Here is a 15929-nt window from a genome sequence, read left to right as displayed (position 1 = left end):
GGAGTAGATGATGAAAGAGGAGGGAGACGAAGATGAGGAGGAGAAGGAGGAAGAAGAAGTGGGGAAAGACTATGAGGAGGTGGAGGAGGAGAAAGAGGATGAGGAGGTGGAGAAGGAGGAAGTAGAGGAGAAGGGACAGAAGAAGAGGTGGGGGAGGAAGAAGAGGAGAAGGTGGAGGAGTAGAAGAAAGAGCAGGAGGAAGAGGTGGATGAAGAGGAAGAGGAGGTAGATGAAGAAGGTGAGGAGGTAGGAGAAAGAGGAAATGGAGGAGAACAAGGCAGAAGAAGTGGAGGGGGATGAGCAAGTGAAGGAGGAGGAGAAGAAAGGAGGAGACAGATAAAGAGGAAGAGGAGGCCGGTGAAGAGGAAGATGAGGAGGTTGAGGAGGAGAATGAGGTGGAAGAAGTGGAGGGGGATTAGCAGGTGGAGAAGGAGGAGGAAGAGGGGAAGGGGGAGGAGGAGGGTGCAAGGGGCGGCGGAGGCGGGATAAGAGTGGAGCCAGGCGGTGGCGTGGGCTCTAACTGAAGGCATTCAGGGCCTGGGCCAGGCTGTGCAGCTCCTCTCGGAGGCCATCCAGGAAGAGGCGGATCTTCTGCGGGCTGTCGAGCACCTCCACGGCCTGTGTGTGGGGGTCATATTTCACGGAGAATGGCCGCCGGATCCCGGATGCGTAGTTCCTGTGCAAGAGGGAGAGAGGAGCCGCCCGCCCGGATAATAATAATTATGGAATTTAAGTGCTTAATGTGTCAAGCACTGTACTAAGCGCTGGGGTGGACAAATTGGGTTGGACACAATCCTTGTCCTGCGTGGGACTCACAATCTCAATCCCCATTTTGCAGATGAGGTAACTGAAGCACAGAGAAGTGACGTGACTTGCTCAAGGTCACACAGCAGACTTGTGGAGGATCCAGCATTAGAACCCATGACCTTCTGACTCCCAGGTCTGTGCTCTATCCACTACGCCATGCTGCTTCCCTATTGATATTCACTCCACCTTCTGCCCCACAGCACTTTATTAAGTGGAATTGGGCAGTGTTTATAATATACCAGGCATTGTACTAAACACTGGGGTAGCTACAGTAGAGTAGCTTCTCTAATGGGGGTAGAGAAGCAGCGTGGCTCAGTGAAAAGAGCACGGGCTTGGGAGTCAGAGGTCATGAGTTCGAATCCCGGCTCTGCCACTTGTCAGCTGTGTGACCGTGGGCAAGTCACTTAACTTCTCTGTGCCTCAGTTACCTCATCTGTAAAATGGGGATTAACTGTGAGCTTCACGTGGGACAACCTGATTACCCTGTATCTATCCCAGCGCTTAGAACAGTGCTCGGCACATAGTAAGCGCTTAACAAATACCACCATTATTATTATTATTTGACAGTTTGGTTGGACACAGTCCCTGTGCCACATGGGACTCACAGTCTTAGTCCCCATTTTACAGATGAGGTAACTGAGGCATAGAGAAGTGAAGTGACGAGACCAAGGTCACCCAGCAGACAAGCGGCGGAGTGGGAGTAGAATTCAGGTTCCCCTCTATCCACTAGATCACCTCATATCTACCCCAGCGTTTAAAACAGTGCTCAGAACGTAGTAAGCACTAAATAAATACCATTATTATTATTATTATTCTGATCCAAACAAGGGTCTCCCCTGCCCCAGTACCCTGTTGGGGGATGGGTTCCTGACTCTGTTATTTTGGGTAGGGGTCTTCTCTTGCTCCCTGGGCCTGGTCCTCGGAAAGATGGGGTACAGGGCCCAAGCGTATCCAGCTGGGAAGCAGGACTTTGAGATGATCCATGGTCCACTGCCCATCTCTGCATTCTTAGAGTCAGTCAGTCAATTCTATTTATTGAACACTTACTGTGTGCAGAGCACTGTACTAAGCTCTTCAGAGAGGATAATACAACAATAAACAAAAACAGTCTCTGCCCACAACGAGCTCACGGTCTAGAGGGTGACACAGGCATTAATAAATAAATAAATGAATGCCATGGACGTAAGTGGTGTGGGGCTGGGAAGAGGGATGAATAAAGGGAGCAAGTCAGGGCGACGTGGAAGGGAGTAGGAAAAGAGGAAAGGTGGGATTGGTCAGGGAAGACCTCTTGGAGGAGATGGGCCTTCCTTAAGGCCTTTGAATGGGAGAAGAGTCATTGTCTGTCAGATATGAGGAGGGAGGGCATTTCAGATCAGAGGCAGGACTTGGGCGAGGGGTCCGCAGAGAGATAGACGAGATGGAGGTACGCTGGCCGGTCAGTGAGACGGGCAGGGTGGGCTGTCTTTGTTAGGATCGGGAACCACCCCACATGGGCCACCCCCACTTGGTCCCCTGGGTGGCCAGAATCTGCCCTCTAGACTGTAAGCTCACTGTGGGCTGGGAATGTGTTTCTTTTATTGTCGCCCACCTCGTGCCTCTGGCCTGGAATGCCCTCCTTCCTCAAATTCGACAGACAGTGACTCTCCCCCGCTTCAAAGCCTTACTGAAGGCCCATCTCCTCCAAGAGGCCTTCCCAGACTGAGCCCCCCTTTCTTTTTCTTCCACTCCCTTCTGTCACCCCGACTTGTTCCCTTTGCTCTTCCCCCCTCCCAGCCCCACAGCCACTTATATCCCTATCTGTCATTCATTTATTTCTAGTCATGTCTGTCTAGCCTGTAAGCTTATTGTGGGGAGGGAAGGTACAGTGCTCTGCACACACTAAGTGCTCAATAAGTAAGATTGAATGAATGAATGAATGCATAATGTCTAGACTTCTGCTCCCAAGTGCCTGCTCCGGGTCCTGGACCCCAACCTCCAGCGACCCCCGGCCTCTGGAGGGGCTGGCTCTGACAAGGGGGGCTGTGATCGATCTGGAGGAAGGGGCAGGGAGTCATCCAGTCCATCCCTCTGTCTCCAGGAAGCCAGACTCAAGCCTGTATTTCCATGCGGCTCAAATCCCCATTTCAAAGCCTTATTGAAGGCACATCTCCTCCAGGAAGCCTTCCCTGACTGAGCCCTCCTCTCCTCTTCTCCCACTCCCTTCTGTGCCGCTCTTACTTATTCCTTCATTCATCCTCCCTCCCTTCCCCACAGCACATATGTATATATCTGTAATTTATTTATTTAGTTAAACTATTTATATTAATGTCTGTCTCCCCCTCTAGACTGTGAGCTTGTTATGGTCGGGGATTGTGTCTGATGTTATATTGTATTCTCCCAAGCGCTTAGTACAGTACTTTGCACATAGTAAGTGTTCAATAAATACTATTAATAATAAATCCCATCAGCCTCCCCCATTACCCTCAGCCCATCCCCAGGGTCACAGTGGGGCATGAGAAGTGAGAAGAGAACAGCATCTACACTCAGTAGAGTGCCCAGTATAGTGTTATGCATAACAGTAGACACCCACAGTGCTCTGCACATGGTAGGCACCCAGTACAGTGCTCTACACACAGCAGGTGTCCATTATAGTGGTCCACACATAGATCTCAGTAAAGGACCCTGAAAACAGCAGTATTCAGTAAAAGCAAGGGAGGGTGAAGACGACAGTGATGAGGATGAGAATAAAATGATGAGGAGGAGGAGGAGGAGAAGGGGGGAGGATGAGGAGAAGGAGAGGTAGGAAGAGAAGGGAGGAGGAGAAGGAAGGATAGGAAGAGGAGGAGGGGTAGGAGAAGGAGGAGGAAGAAGGAGAGGTAGGAAGAGAAGGATGGGGAGGAGGGGGAGGAGGAGAAGAAGAGGTAGGAGGAGGAGGGAGGAGGAGAAGGAAGGGTAGGAAGAGGAGGAGGAAGGGGAGGAAAAGGAAGAAAAGGAGGAGGAGAAGGAGGAGAAGAAAAAGGGGGAGGATGAGGAGGAGAAGGAGGGAGAGGGGGAGGAGGAGGAGGTTGGTGATGATAATGAAGATGATAGGGTGAACCACCCATGCCCCAAGATCGGAGCCCCACCCCCACCACCTAGCCCCAGTGGAGGGACCCATGACTTTCACAGGGTGAGGGCCAGGTTGACCGGAGAAGGGCCAGGCAGGAGGCGGGCTGGTACTTAGCTGCAAGACCGGGTTATTGCCAGGAGGAGGCCCCAAGGTGAGTACCTGAGCTTGTCTTTGGCGTCGCTGAAGCTCTCAGACACGAAGTACACGGGCTGGTACGTCTGGTCCTGGTACGGCTGGACGGACACGGTCTCGGGATCGAATTCCCTGATCTCTGGCTCGTCGGACAGAGCGTGCTGGGCCACCGACCCAGCCGGGAAAGAGTCAGTGTCCCCAGGGGCAGGGAGAAGGCCAGGGGCGAGGGGCTAGGGAGAGGGGAGCCTTGGGGAGCAGTTGTTTGTCCCTCCCCGGCCCCCAGCCTGCTTTGGGCTACAAGTCAGGAGGTTCCATCCACCAGAGCCACCTGTTCACATTGGCTTCGTCTTTTGTGCATTCATTCGTTCGATCGTATTTATTGAGGGCTTACTGTGGGCAAAGCACTGTACTAAGTACTTGGGAGAGGACGACGGAACAATAGACACCTTCCCTGGCCTCAACGAGCTTACAGTCTCTGGCATTGCTCCTCTGCCGCTCAGGGGTACAAGTCTTGGGACAGGTTCTCCTCCTCCCTTTCTTCCTCCCCCAGCAGCGCATGTGTGGTGTGTGTTTGTGTGTGTTCTCCCTCCCCCACATCAGACTGGCAGCTTGTGGATGGCAAGGACCTTATCCCTTCCTGTCCCCATCCTTCTCCAGATGACCAGTCTGCCTACAGTGGGGCTTAGTTAACATCGTTCGATAAATAGGTGGATGGACAGCGGGATGGATTGGAGGGACAGGAAGACGCAGGAAAGGATGGTGAGATGGTTGGCGCGACGGTGGGCCAGATGTAGGGAGGTAGGGCCGAATGGGTGAATGGATGGTGGGAAGGATGGGAAGGAAGGAAAGGTGGATGGTGAGAAGGATGGAGGGATGGAGGGATGGGTGGTGGGAAGGATGAACTAGATTGCGGGCAGGGAATGCACCTGTTATATTGTGTATTGTACTCTCTCAAGTGCTTAGTACAGCGATCTGAACACAGTGAGTGTTCAGTGAATTAGATTGATTGAATGATGGAGGAACGGATGGACAGATGGAGGGAGGGTCAGATGGACGGATGGAAGTTGGGAAGGATGGAGGGCCGGATGGATGGATGAAAGGATGGTGGGAAGGATGGAGGAATGGCTGGCTGGCTGGCTGGCTGGATGTTGGGAAGGATGCAGGGATAGATGGGTTGATGGATGGTGGGAAGAAAGGATGGATGGATGTTGGGAAGAATGGAGGGCCGGATGAATGGATGGATGGAGTGTGTACAGTGCCTGGCAATGGTTCATTCATTTATTCAATTATATTTATTGAGCACTTACTGTGTGCAGAACATTTTACTAAGCACTTAGGAGAGTACAATATAACAATAAACAGATACATTCTCTGCCCACAATGAGCTTATAGTCTAGAGGGGGAGAGACAGACATTAATATAAATAAATAAATTACAGATATGTACATAAGTGCTGTGGGCCTGGCACATAGTAAGCACTTAACAAATGCCATAAAAAAATGGAGGATTGGTTGGAAGGACAGATGATGGGAAGGATAGAGGGTTGGATGAAATGCCCTCCCTCCTTAAACCCAACAGATAATTACTCTCCCCGTTCCAAGGCCTTATCCTTGACACATCTCCTCCAAGAGGCCTTCCCAGACTAGGCACCCCCTTTCCTCTTCCCCTACCCCTATTCCCTTCTGCGTTGCCCTGACGTGCTCCCTTTATTCATCCCAGCTCCCAGCCCCATAGCACTTATATCTACATCTGTCATTTATTTATTTGTTTTTATGTCTGTCGCCCCTCCACCTCTAGACTGTAAGTTCACTGTGGGCAGGGAATGAGTCTGTTTATTGTAGTACTGTACTCTAGTACTGTACTGTAGGAGAAGCAGCGTGGCTCAGTGGAAAGAGCACGGGCTTTGGAGTCAGGGCTCATGAGTTCGAATCCCAGCTCTGCCACTTGTCGGCTGTGTGACTGTGGGCAAGTCACTTAACTTCTCCGTGCCTCAGTTCCCTCATCTGTAAAATGGGGATTAAGACTGTGAGCCCCACGTGGGAGAACCTGATTCCCCTATGTCTACCCCAGCGCTTAGAACAGTGCTCGGCACATAGTAAGCGCTTAACAAATACCAACATTATTATTATTATTATTATTACCAAGTGCTTAGTACAGTGATCGGCACACAGTAAGCGCTCAATAAATACGATTGAATGAATGCAGATGGATGGTGGGAAGGACGGAGGGCTGAATTGAAGACTAGATGGTGGGAAGGATGGAGGGCCAATTGAAGGAATACTGGGAGAGATGGAGGGCTGGTTGGAGAACCCGGTGGTTGGACGGATTGAGGAGACAGCCCTGGCCCAATCAAGTTCTCACTCACCAGAAGCTCTCCATAGGATGACAGAAGCCCAGCCCCGTAGGCTTTGATGACGCCATTCTGTTTGCAGAGCCCAAATTCCACCGTGAACCAGTAGAGCTGCCGGAAGGAGCCGAGGGAAAAGGGGTGCAGAAGGGAAGGGGACAGGGGAGAGAGGTGGAGGGAGTGGGAGGAAGAGGAACAGGTCAGGGGGGACAAGAGAAGAGAGGTGGAGGGGTAGGGGGTAAGGATAGGAGGGGCAGAGTGGAGGGATGATTAGGTGGATCTCCATAGTAACAATAATAATTGTCGTGTTAGTTAAGCGCTTTCTATATGCCAGGCACTGTACTAAGCACTAGGGTGGATACAAGCAGATCTGGTGGGACACAGTCTCTGTCCCACTGGGGGCTTGAGTCCCACAGACTCAAGTGACATTTTTCTGATGAGAAAAGTGAGGCCCAGAGAAGTGAAGTGGTTTGCCCAAGGTCACACAGCAGTCCAATGGCAGAGCTGGGATTAGAACCAATGACCCTTATCCACTATGCCAAGTTGCTTCTCCATCGTCTGCCATCGCCACTTCCGTCCCTTCTCTCACCCCCTCCTCCCTCTGTCCTGCACAGCCTTGACCATGGCATCCCCCAGCCCGGATCCTCTACCTCAGGCTGGCCCCTCCATACTGGTCCAGCTCTGCCACCTCAGTCCAGTACGGATCTGTCAGATGGAGGGATTTATAGTTCTTGAGCCTCACCCAGGACTCCTGGCCCCCTGCCTTTCTGATTCGCCCAGGAGCACGGCCAATGTCCCACCTTCCCGATTTGCCCAGGGGCATGGCTGAGATCCCACCTTCCCGATTTGCCCGGGGGCACAGCTGACAGACACGTGAGTCCCAGGGAGGCCTCAGGGTTTAGTGAGGGATGGGACACATCATGGCCTAGTCGATAAGAGCACAGGCCTGGGAGCCAGAGGTCCTGAGTTCTAATCCCAGCTCTGCCAATTGCTTGCTGTGTGATCTTGGACAAATCACTTCAGTGTAAATCACTGTTCCTCAGTTTCTCATCTGTAAAATCTGTTCCTCATGTGTTCTCCCTCCTATTTAGACTCTGAGCCCCACGTAGGATAGGAACTGTTGCTGAACTAATTAACTTGTACCTACAATTGCAGATGGAGAGTGGGGCATTCTGAGAAAGATGTGTCCATGGAATTGCTATGGGTCGGAAACGGCTAAGCCAAGCCCAAAACCCCAGAGCTTAGAACAGTGTTTGACACATCGTAAGTGCTTAAAAAATACCACCCAAAAATCCAGAGATTTGGGCAAAAGAGGGTGTCCATATACTTTCTTCTTACCCTTCCTCCTCCCAGGATTAAACCTTTATTATCTGAGGAAGCAGGAGAATCACTTAATCAATTATATTTATTGAGCACTTACTATGTGCAGATCACTGTACTAAGTGCTTGGGAGAGTACAATACAATAGAATTGGTAGACATGCCCATGAGGAGCTCACAGTCTGTCAGGGATGAGCAGTGGACAGACATTAAGATAAAAATAAATAAATTAGGGATATGAATATAAGTGCTGTGGGGCTGGGAGGGGAGGCAAAGAAGAAAGTTAGCCTGCAAAAAATGAGGGTGAAAGTAAGGCATGGTGAACAAACCACCAATCAGGGACAAGGATAGGGAGGAGGGGGGGTGGAGGAATAACAGTGAGGGACAGAAGGAAGAGGAGGAGAAGGATGAAGGAGAAAGAAGAGGAGAACCAAAAAGAGGAAAGGAGGAGGAGGATGAAGAGGAGAGGAGGAGGAAAAAGAGAAGGAGGAAGAGGAGAAGGGTGAAGGAGAAAGAAGAGGAGAACCAAGAGGAGAAAAGGAGGAGGAAGAAGAGGAGAAGAAGTATAAAGGAGAAAGAGGAGGACAATCAAGAGGAGAAAAGGAGGTGGAAGAGGAGGAGGAAGAGGAGAAGCAGGATGAAGAAGAATGAAGAGGAGGAAAGGAGGAAGAGGAGGAGGTCAATGAAGAGGAGAGGAGGAGGAAGAAGAGAAGCCACTTAACTTCTCTGTGCCTCAGTTCCCTCATCTGTATAATGGGGATTGAGGCTGTGAGCCCTACGTAGGACAACCTGATTAGCTTGTATCTACCCCAGCGCTTAGAACAGTGCTTGGCACATAGTAAGTGCTTAACAAATATCATAATTATTATTATTTATTAAGAGGAGGAAGAGGAGAAAGAGGAGAATGAAGAGGAGGAAAGGGGGAGGACAATGAAGAGGAGAGGAGGAGGACAAATAGAAGAAGGAGGAAGAGGAGGAGAAGGACAAAGAGGAGGAGAGGAGGAGGAAGAAGAGGAGAAGGAGGAGGAGGAGGAAAGGAGAAGAAGAGAACAAAGAGTAGGAAGAAGAGAAAGAGGAGGAACAGGAGAAGGAGGAAGAGGAGAAGGAGGAGGATGACAAAGATGAAGATGAAGACAAAGAGAAGGAAGAAGATGAAAAGAAGGAGGAAAGGAGGAGGGGATGAAGAAGGGGAAGGAGGGGGAAGGGGAGGAGGGGAGAGCTCGGACACGAGGATGAGGTCACGCTTCTTACCGTGGACAATTTCTCTATCTCTTCATCCGTGGCCCCAAGGGAAGCGAGTCCGATGTCCTGCCAAGAAGGGTGGGAGGGGGCTAAGCAGAGATCCCCGGGGTCTCTTGCAGTTCAGCTTAAGGGGTGTTGGGTCTGGGCTCCGAGGGGTGGGGTGACCCAGCCCTGCTCAGCTCTTCCCGGCCTGCCCTCCACCCCCTGCCCAGAACCACCCCCCAATTCTTCCTTCCTCCCTGGACCACCCCCAATTCCTGGCTCCCACCAGGCAGGCCTCGAGCCCCACCCATGTCCCTTCTTCACAACCCCCAACCCACCGCCCCTACACACCCCCAGTGTCTATAAACAGCAATTCCCCTGTTCATTGAGCCCTCTCTGTGCCATGCCCTGTTCTGAACGCTGGGGAGTTACAGGAGAATCAGGTCGGACTCTTCCCCACCCTCCCATCCTCACAGCATTTAGGAATATATCTGTAATTTTATCTATTTGTATTGACATCTGTCTCCCCTGCTCTGGGGCTGTCAGCTCGTTTTGGGCAGGGAATATTTACTTTTTATTGTTGTATTGTCCTTTCCCAAATGCTTTAGTACAGCTGCTCTGCACACAGTAAGTGCTTGATAGTAATAATAAGAAGAGAAGGAATGGTATCCGTAAGCCTCTTACTATGCGATGAGCACTCTTCTAAGCCGCTGGGATAAGATACAAGGTTAATCAGGTTGTCCTATGGGGGGCTCACAGTTTTAATCCCCATTTTACATATGAGGTAACTGAGGCACAGAAAAGTTAAACAGATGCCCCAAGGTTGCACAGCAGGCAATTGGCGGAGCCAGGATTAGAACCTATTAATGTTTGGTATTTGTTAAGCGTTACTATGTGCAGAGCACTGTTCTAAACGCTGGGGCAGATACAGGGTAATCAAGTATGTCCCACGTGGGGGGCTCACAGTTTTAATCCCCATTTTACAGATGAGGTAACTGAGGCCACAGAGAAGTGAAGTGACTTGTCCACAGTCACACAGCTGACAAGGGGCAGAAGTCGGAATTCGAACCCATTACCTCTGACTCCCAAGCCCGTGCTTTTTCCACTGAGCCACGCCGCTTCTCTGACTCTCAAGCCCGGGCTCTTACAATTGTATGAATGAATAATAGTCCGAGAGGGACAGCTGGGCCCTCTTCCCCATTACACAGATGGAAACGCAGAGGATCAGAGAGGTTGAGCGAGTAGCCCGAGGTCACACAGCAGAGGACCAGGGGCAGAGCCAGGACCAGAACTCATGTCTCCCGGCTCCCAGCCCCCATGTTGCAACCCCGCAGCCTCGGTCCCCTGGTGGGGTCTCCGGGGGTCTGCCCTGGCCCCGGACCCCCTCCTTCCCCCCTCTCACCTGGGAGAACTGAGCAAATGTCCAGTCGGCCAGCATAGGCACGTGACCCAGCAGCTCGTGGCAGCAGTCTCTGGGGAAGGATGGGGGGGGAGCGGGGACACAGGAGAGGGGGTGGTCAGTGGAAGGTGGGCCAGAAGTCCCCCCTTAGATCTAACTTGCATCCCCCCAAGAGCTCCAGCTCCAACATTTGTCCTTCCCCCAACTCAGGCCTAAGGTGGCTCTTCGCCCCTCTCCCAGCCCCCACCAACCCTCCCCCCACCCCCTCTAGCCCTGCCCCTCTTTCATCCCCCAGGCCTGCCCCCTCTCCCTTGAGGGGGGGCCTGCAGATTTAGGCTCTTATTACTATTACTAACTAATAATAACATGTCTGCGTATTGTTGAATACTTACTATGTGTCAGGCACTGTACTAAGCGCTGGGGTGGATACAAGCAAATCGGACTGGACACAGTCCCTGTCCTACGTAGGGCTCACAGTCTCATTCCCCATTTTATAGATGAGGTAACTGAGGAACAGAGAAGTGAAGTGACTTGCCCGAGATCACACAGTAGACAGGTGGTAGAACTGGGATTAAAACCCATAATCTGATTCTAGGCCTGGGGTCTATCCACTATGCCAATAATAATAATTTTGGCACTTGATAAGCCGCTTACTTTGTGTGAAGCACTGTTCTAAGTGCTGGGGTAGATGCAAGTTAATCAGGTTGGACACAGTCCCTGTCCCACGTGGGGTTCACAATCTTTATCCCCATTTTACAGAGGAGGTAACCGAGGCCCAGAAAAGAGAAGTAACTTGCCCAAGGTCCCACAGCAGACCAGCCAGCAGAGCCGGGATTAGAACCCAGGTCCTTCTGAGTTCCAGGTTCCTGCTTAATCCACTAAGCCACATTGTTTCTCTACAGTAAGTTGGTCTCTAGACTGGAAGCTCGGTGGTGGACAGGGAACGTGTCTACAGACATTGTGTATTGGCTTCTCCCAAGCGTTAGTACAGTGCTCTGCACAGTGCTTGGAACAAGAACAGTGTTTGGCACATAGTAAGCACTTAAACACCATCACTCATCAGGAAGCGCCTAATAGATACTATTGATTGACTGGTCGGACTGGGAGAAGGGCCGGTTCTGGGGGTGCAGGGCGGGGGTCCCGGGGGTGGCGGCTGGGGTCACTCACGGTTCCGGGGAGTGCATGGGCGAAGAGGAGTGGCGAATGTATTGAGTGCACTGGAAAACTCTGAAGGCCAGGCTGGACAGGAAGTCCCGTGCGGACAGCAGGCCGGCCACCGGCCGCAGCTGGAACCCAGTTCTGTCTGCAGGGACACATCGCGGGGAGGTGGTGGGGCGAGGGGAGGAGGAGGAGGGAGGGAAGAGGAGGGTGGAGAGAGGAGGAAGAGGGAAGAGGGAGAAGAGGAGAAGGAGAGAGAAGGGAGAAAGGGAGGAGGAAGGTGGAGGGAAAAGGGAAAGGGAGGAGGGAGGAGGGGAGAGGGAGGAAGGAGGATAGTAGAAGGAGGAGGGAGGAGGGAAGAGGAGAGAGGGAGGAAGGAGGATGGGAAAAGGAGGAGGAAGGTGGAGGGAGGAGGGAGCGAAGAGGAGAGAGGGAAAAGGGAGGAGGGGAGAGGGAGGATGGGGAGGAAAGAGGGAGGAGGGCGGAGGGAAGAGGAGAAGGAGGAGGAAAGTGGAGGAAGAGAAGGAGTAGGGAGGAGGGGAGAGGGAGAAAGATTGAGGGAGGAAGGGAGAAGGAAGAGGTGAGAGGGAGAAGGGAAGAGGGCGGAGAGAGAAGGGAAGAGGAGGAGGACAGAGGGAGAAGGATGGAGGGAGGAGGCGAGGGAGGGGAGAGAAGAGAGGGAGGAGGGAGAGGGAGGAGAGGAGGAGGAGGAGGTTGGAAGAAGGAGGAAGAGGAGAGGAGCAGGAGGTAGGGGCGAGGAGCGAGAGAGGGAAAAGGGAAGAGGGTTGAGGGAAGAGGGAGGAGGGAGAAGAGCGGCAGCCCTGACTGGACGACTGAGGCGCCGGGGGCCATCTCCGCTTCCCAAAGCCCCCAGCCCCCTGCCGTCGGGCCCATGGTCAGAGCCACAGCCCGGGAGCGATGCGCTTTGAAGCTCTCCCTCTGTCTATGTCTCTGCAATCTTTGCGCTCTCTCTCCCTCTGTCTCTGAATCCCTGCTACTGTCTCTCCTTCATTCATTCGTACTAATTGAGCGCTTACTGTGTGCAGAGCACTGTACTAAGCGCTTGAGAAAGTACAATACAGCAATAAAGAGGAACAATCCCTGCCCACAACGAATCACAGTCTGCTCTCTCTCCCTCTGTCTCTGAATCCCTGCTGCTGTCTCTCCTTCTATCTCTTTTTCTCTGCTCCCCTCCCTTCGGTGTCACCTCAACTCGCTCCCTTTGCTCTCCCCCCGCCCCATAGCACATTTGTATATAATAATAATTAATGGTATTTGTTAAGTGCTTACTATGTGCCAAGCACTGTTCTAAGGGCTGTGGTAGATATAAGGTAATCAGGTTGACCCATGTAAGCGCTCACAGCCTTTATCCCCGTTTTACAGATGAGGGAACTTGCAGGCACTGAGAAGTGAAGTGACTCATCCAAGGTCACACAGCAGCAAGTTGGCAGACCCTCAATCTTGCGGCCTTTGTTTCTCTAACTGTCTCATGCCTCTTTGCCTCTCTCTATGTCAGCCTCTCCCCTCTCATTTATTCATTCATTCAATCATATTTATTGAGCACTTACTGTGTGCGGAGCATTGTATTAAACGCTTGGAAAGTACGATACCCCAGTAAGAGAGACAATACTTGCCCATGATGGGGCTCACAGTCTCCTCCCTCGAAATCCCCCTCGCCAGTTTACGCCTCTAGACCGTAAACTTGGCTGTGGGGAGGGAATGTGTCTGTTTATTGTTGTATTGGACTCTCCCAAACGCTTAGTATAGTCCTCTGCACACAGGAAGTGTTCAATAAATACGATTGAATGAAAAAATGAATGAATCGCTCCACTCACCGGTCCCTCCAAGCCCCTCTCAAGTTCATCAGCCCTGACTTGGGGGTCGGCTCTCCTCACTGTGACCCCAAAACGGGTCTCTTTGTTTCCCCCCTTCCAGGAAACAAGTCAGCCTTCTCCCCCACCCCACCCCTCGACCCCCACTCCCATCTCCCCGACCCCCAGACTTGGCCTGACCTTTGAGGAAGCGGGACACGTCTTCGAGCTGCGGGATGTTGTTCTCGCTGTAGCCGCTGAACTTCTCCAGCAGGTCCAGAGCCTCCAGGTGCTCAGAGCAGGCGTGGGTGGGGTACAAGCTCTTCAGCGTCGTGTACACCTCCCTCCTGCAACCCGAACCCGACACTTTCATTCATTCATTTCGCTCATTCAATAATAATAATAACGAATGGTATTTGTTAAGCGCTTACTATGTGCCAGGCACTGTACTAAACACTAGGGGGATACAAGCAAATCGGGGTTGGACACCAGTCCATTGTCACAACTCCCCCAAGCGCTTTAAGGCACAGTGCTCTGCAACATAGTAAGCCCTCAATAGGACTGATTGATGGATGGGTTGGATCTCGGGAAGCGAGGGGAGCCCTCCTTCCTTGGCTGGGAAAGGCTGGGGTGCCCCCCTCCCCGCCCTCCGCCCGCCCGCCCGCCCCCCACCCCGGCACCTCACCACTGTGGCAGATTCTCCGTCGGCCGTGTAGTCCACGCGCGGATGGGGTCGCCGCTGGAAGACAGTCCACCCCGCGGGGGGGCAGTGGGCCCGGAGGGCCGGGTACTGTCCCCCCCGTTGGCCTCCCAGGAATACAACCGCCCCCAAGGCGCTGAGAACTTCTCCCCCCTCCCTTCCCTCTCTTCCATCCCTTCTCTCCCCTCCCTCCCCTTCTCCTCCTCCTTCTCCCTCCTCCTCCTCCTTCTCCCTCCCTTCCTTCCCTCCCTTCTCCTCCTCCTTCTCCTTCCCTCCCTTCCCTCCCTTTCCCTCTCTTCTCTCCTCCCTCCCTTTTATCTTCTCCTCTCCTTCCTTCCCCTCCCCTTTTTTCCTTCCCCTCCCCTCCCTCCTCTCCTCTTCCTCCTTTCCCCTCCCTCCCTTCTCCTCTTCCTTCTCCATTCCTTCCCTCCCTTTCCCTCTCTCCTCTCCTCCCTCCCTACCTTCTTCTCCTCTCCCTCCTTTACCCTCCCCTTTCTCTCTTCCCCTCCCCTCCCTCCTTTCTCCTCCTTCTCCCTTTTCCCTCCCTTTCCCTCTCTGTCCTCCCCTACCTCTCTCCTCTCCCTCTTCTCCCCTCCGTTATCTTCCCCTTCTTCCCTTTCCCTCCCCTCCCGTTCCTCTTCTCCCTCTCTCCCTTCCACCCCTCCCTTTCTCTCTCTTCCCTCCTTCCTCCTCTCTCCTCTCCCTCTTCTCCACTCCCTTATCTTCCCCTCCCTTCCTCCCTTCCCCCTTCCTCCTCTCCCTTTTCCTCTTCTCCCTTCCCTCCCTTCTCCTCCTTCTTCTCCCTTCCCTTCCTTTCCCTCTCTCTCCTCCCCTCCCTCCCTTCCCCTCTCGTCTTCTCTCCCTCTTCTTCCCTCCCTCCCCTCTTCCTTTCCCCTCCTTCCCTTCCATCCCTTCTCCTCTTTCTTTTCCCCTTCCTTCCTTCCCCTCCTTCCCTCCCACCCCCAGGGAAGGAGCAGAGGAGGACAGGAAGGGGAAGATGAGGGGGAGGGGTCCCACATGCATCTTCCGACTTGCTCCCCGGGGAAAGGGAAGGTCTCCCCGACCCCCACCCCCTCCCCCTGGAGGAATCCGAACGGCTTTTACTGTTTGTACTGGAAGGCGATCTCGGCCACCATCTTTCTCCGCTGCCGGTAGGCCTGGTCTGAAAAGCCCTGGACCACAAAAGAAGAGACCGTCTGAGCCCCTCCCCATCCTCCCACCCCCCTTCTCACCTTTCCATCCCCATCCCCCTTTCACCTTCTCCATCCCTCCCCATTCTGTCCCTCCTTCCTCCTCAATCCCACAATTCCCATCTCACCTTCCTCTTGTAATAATAATAATTATAAGTGCGGTATTTATTTAAGCGCTACTATGTACCGAGCACTATTCTAAGCGTGGGGGTAGATACGAGGTAATCAGCTTGGGCACAGTCCCCGTCCCACATAGGGCTCGCAGTCTTAATCCCATTTTACAGATGAGGGAACAGAGGCCTGGAGAAGTTAAGTGACTTGTCCAAGGTCACCCAGGAGACAAGTGGCGGAGCCAGGATTAGAACCCTAGACCGTGCTGCTTCTCTTCTTCCCCACACCTTGCCTCCTCCTTCCTTTTGCCCCCTCCTCATCTCGCTTTTCCCTTTCTCCCTTCCCTCGCTCCCTTTCAATCTGTTCCTGTCGCTCTGTGTCTCTCTGAGGCTCTGGCTCTCTCCCTCTTTGTCTCTCTAACTCTGCCTCATCTCTCTATCTCTGTCCCTGTCTCTCTCAGCGCCTCTCGATGTCTCTGTCTAACCCAATCTCTTTCTGTCTCTGTCTGATCCTGTCCCCTTAACGCTGTCACTCTTTGTATCCCTCTCTATCTCTCTGACTGCCCCTGTCTCTCTATCTCTGTCAGCCTTTCTCTCTCTCTCCATCTGTCTGCCTCTCCCTTGGCCCTGCTTCGGGGAGGGTG

At 52.8% G+C, this 15929-nt stretch overlaps 1 protein-coding gene across 1 annotated transcript in view; it reads right to left on the bottom strand.

Moving 5' to 3' along the window:
- Positions 1 to 413: 413 nt before the first annotated feature.
- Positions 414 to 15929, bottom strand: part of TH (tyrosine hydroxylase) — a 32996-nt gene continuing 17480 nt past the window's right edge. The window contains exons 5-13 of the mRNA XM_029061522.2: positions 15090 to 15157; positions 13971 to 14024; positions 13487 to 13632; positions 11484 to 11619; positions 10320 to 10389; positions 8945 to 9001; positions 6393 to 6488; positions 4055 to 4188; positions 414 to 676 (exon numbers count right to left, since the gene is read on the bottom strand). Coding sequence (XP_028917355.1) covers positions 517 to 676; positions 4055 to 4188; positions 6393 to 6488; positions 8945 to 9001; positions 10320 to 10389; positions 11484 to 11619; positions 13487 to 13632; positions 13971 to 14024; positions 15090 to 15157 — 921 coding nt within the window. The 3' untranslated portion in view covers positions 414 to 516. The remainder of the gene's footprint in view (positions 677 to 4054; positions 4189 to 6392; positions 6489 to 8944; positions 9002 to 10319; positions 10390 to 11483; positions 11620 to 13486; positions 13633 to 13970; positions 14025 to 15089; positions 15158 to 15929) is intronic.

This window comes from Ornithorhynchus anatinus, chromosome 3 (assembly GCF_004115215.2).
Source record: "Ornithorhynchus anatinus isolate Pmale09 chromosome 3, mOrnAna1.pri.v4, whole genome shotgun sequence".
Classification (NCBI taxonomy): Eukaryota; Metazoa; Chordata; class Mammalia; order Monotremata; family Ornithorhynchidae; genus Ornithorhynchus; species Ornithorhynchus anatinus.
This window is presented reverse-complemented; position numbering and strand designations above follow the sequence as displayed.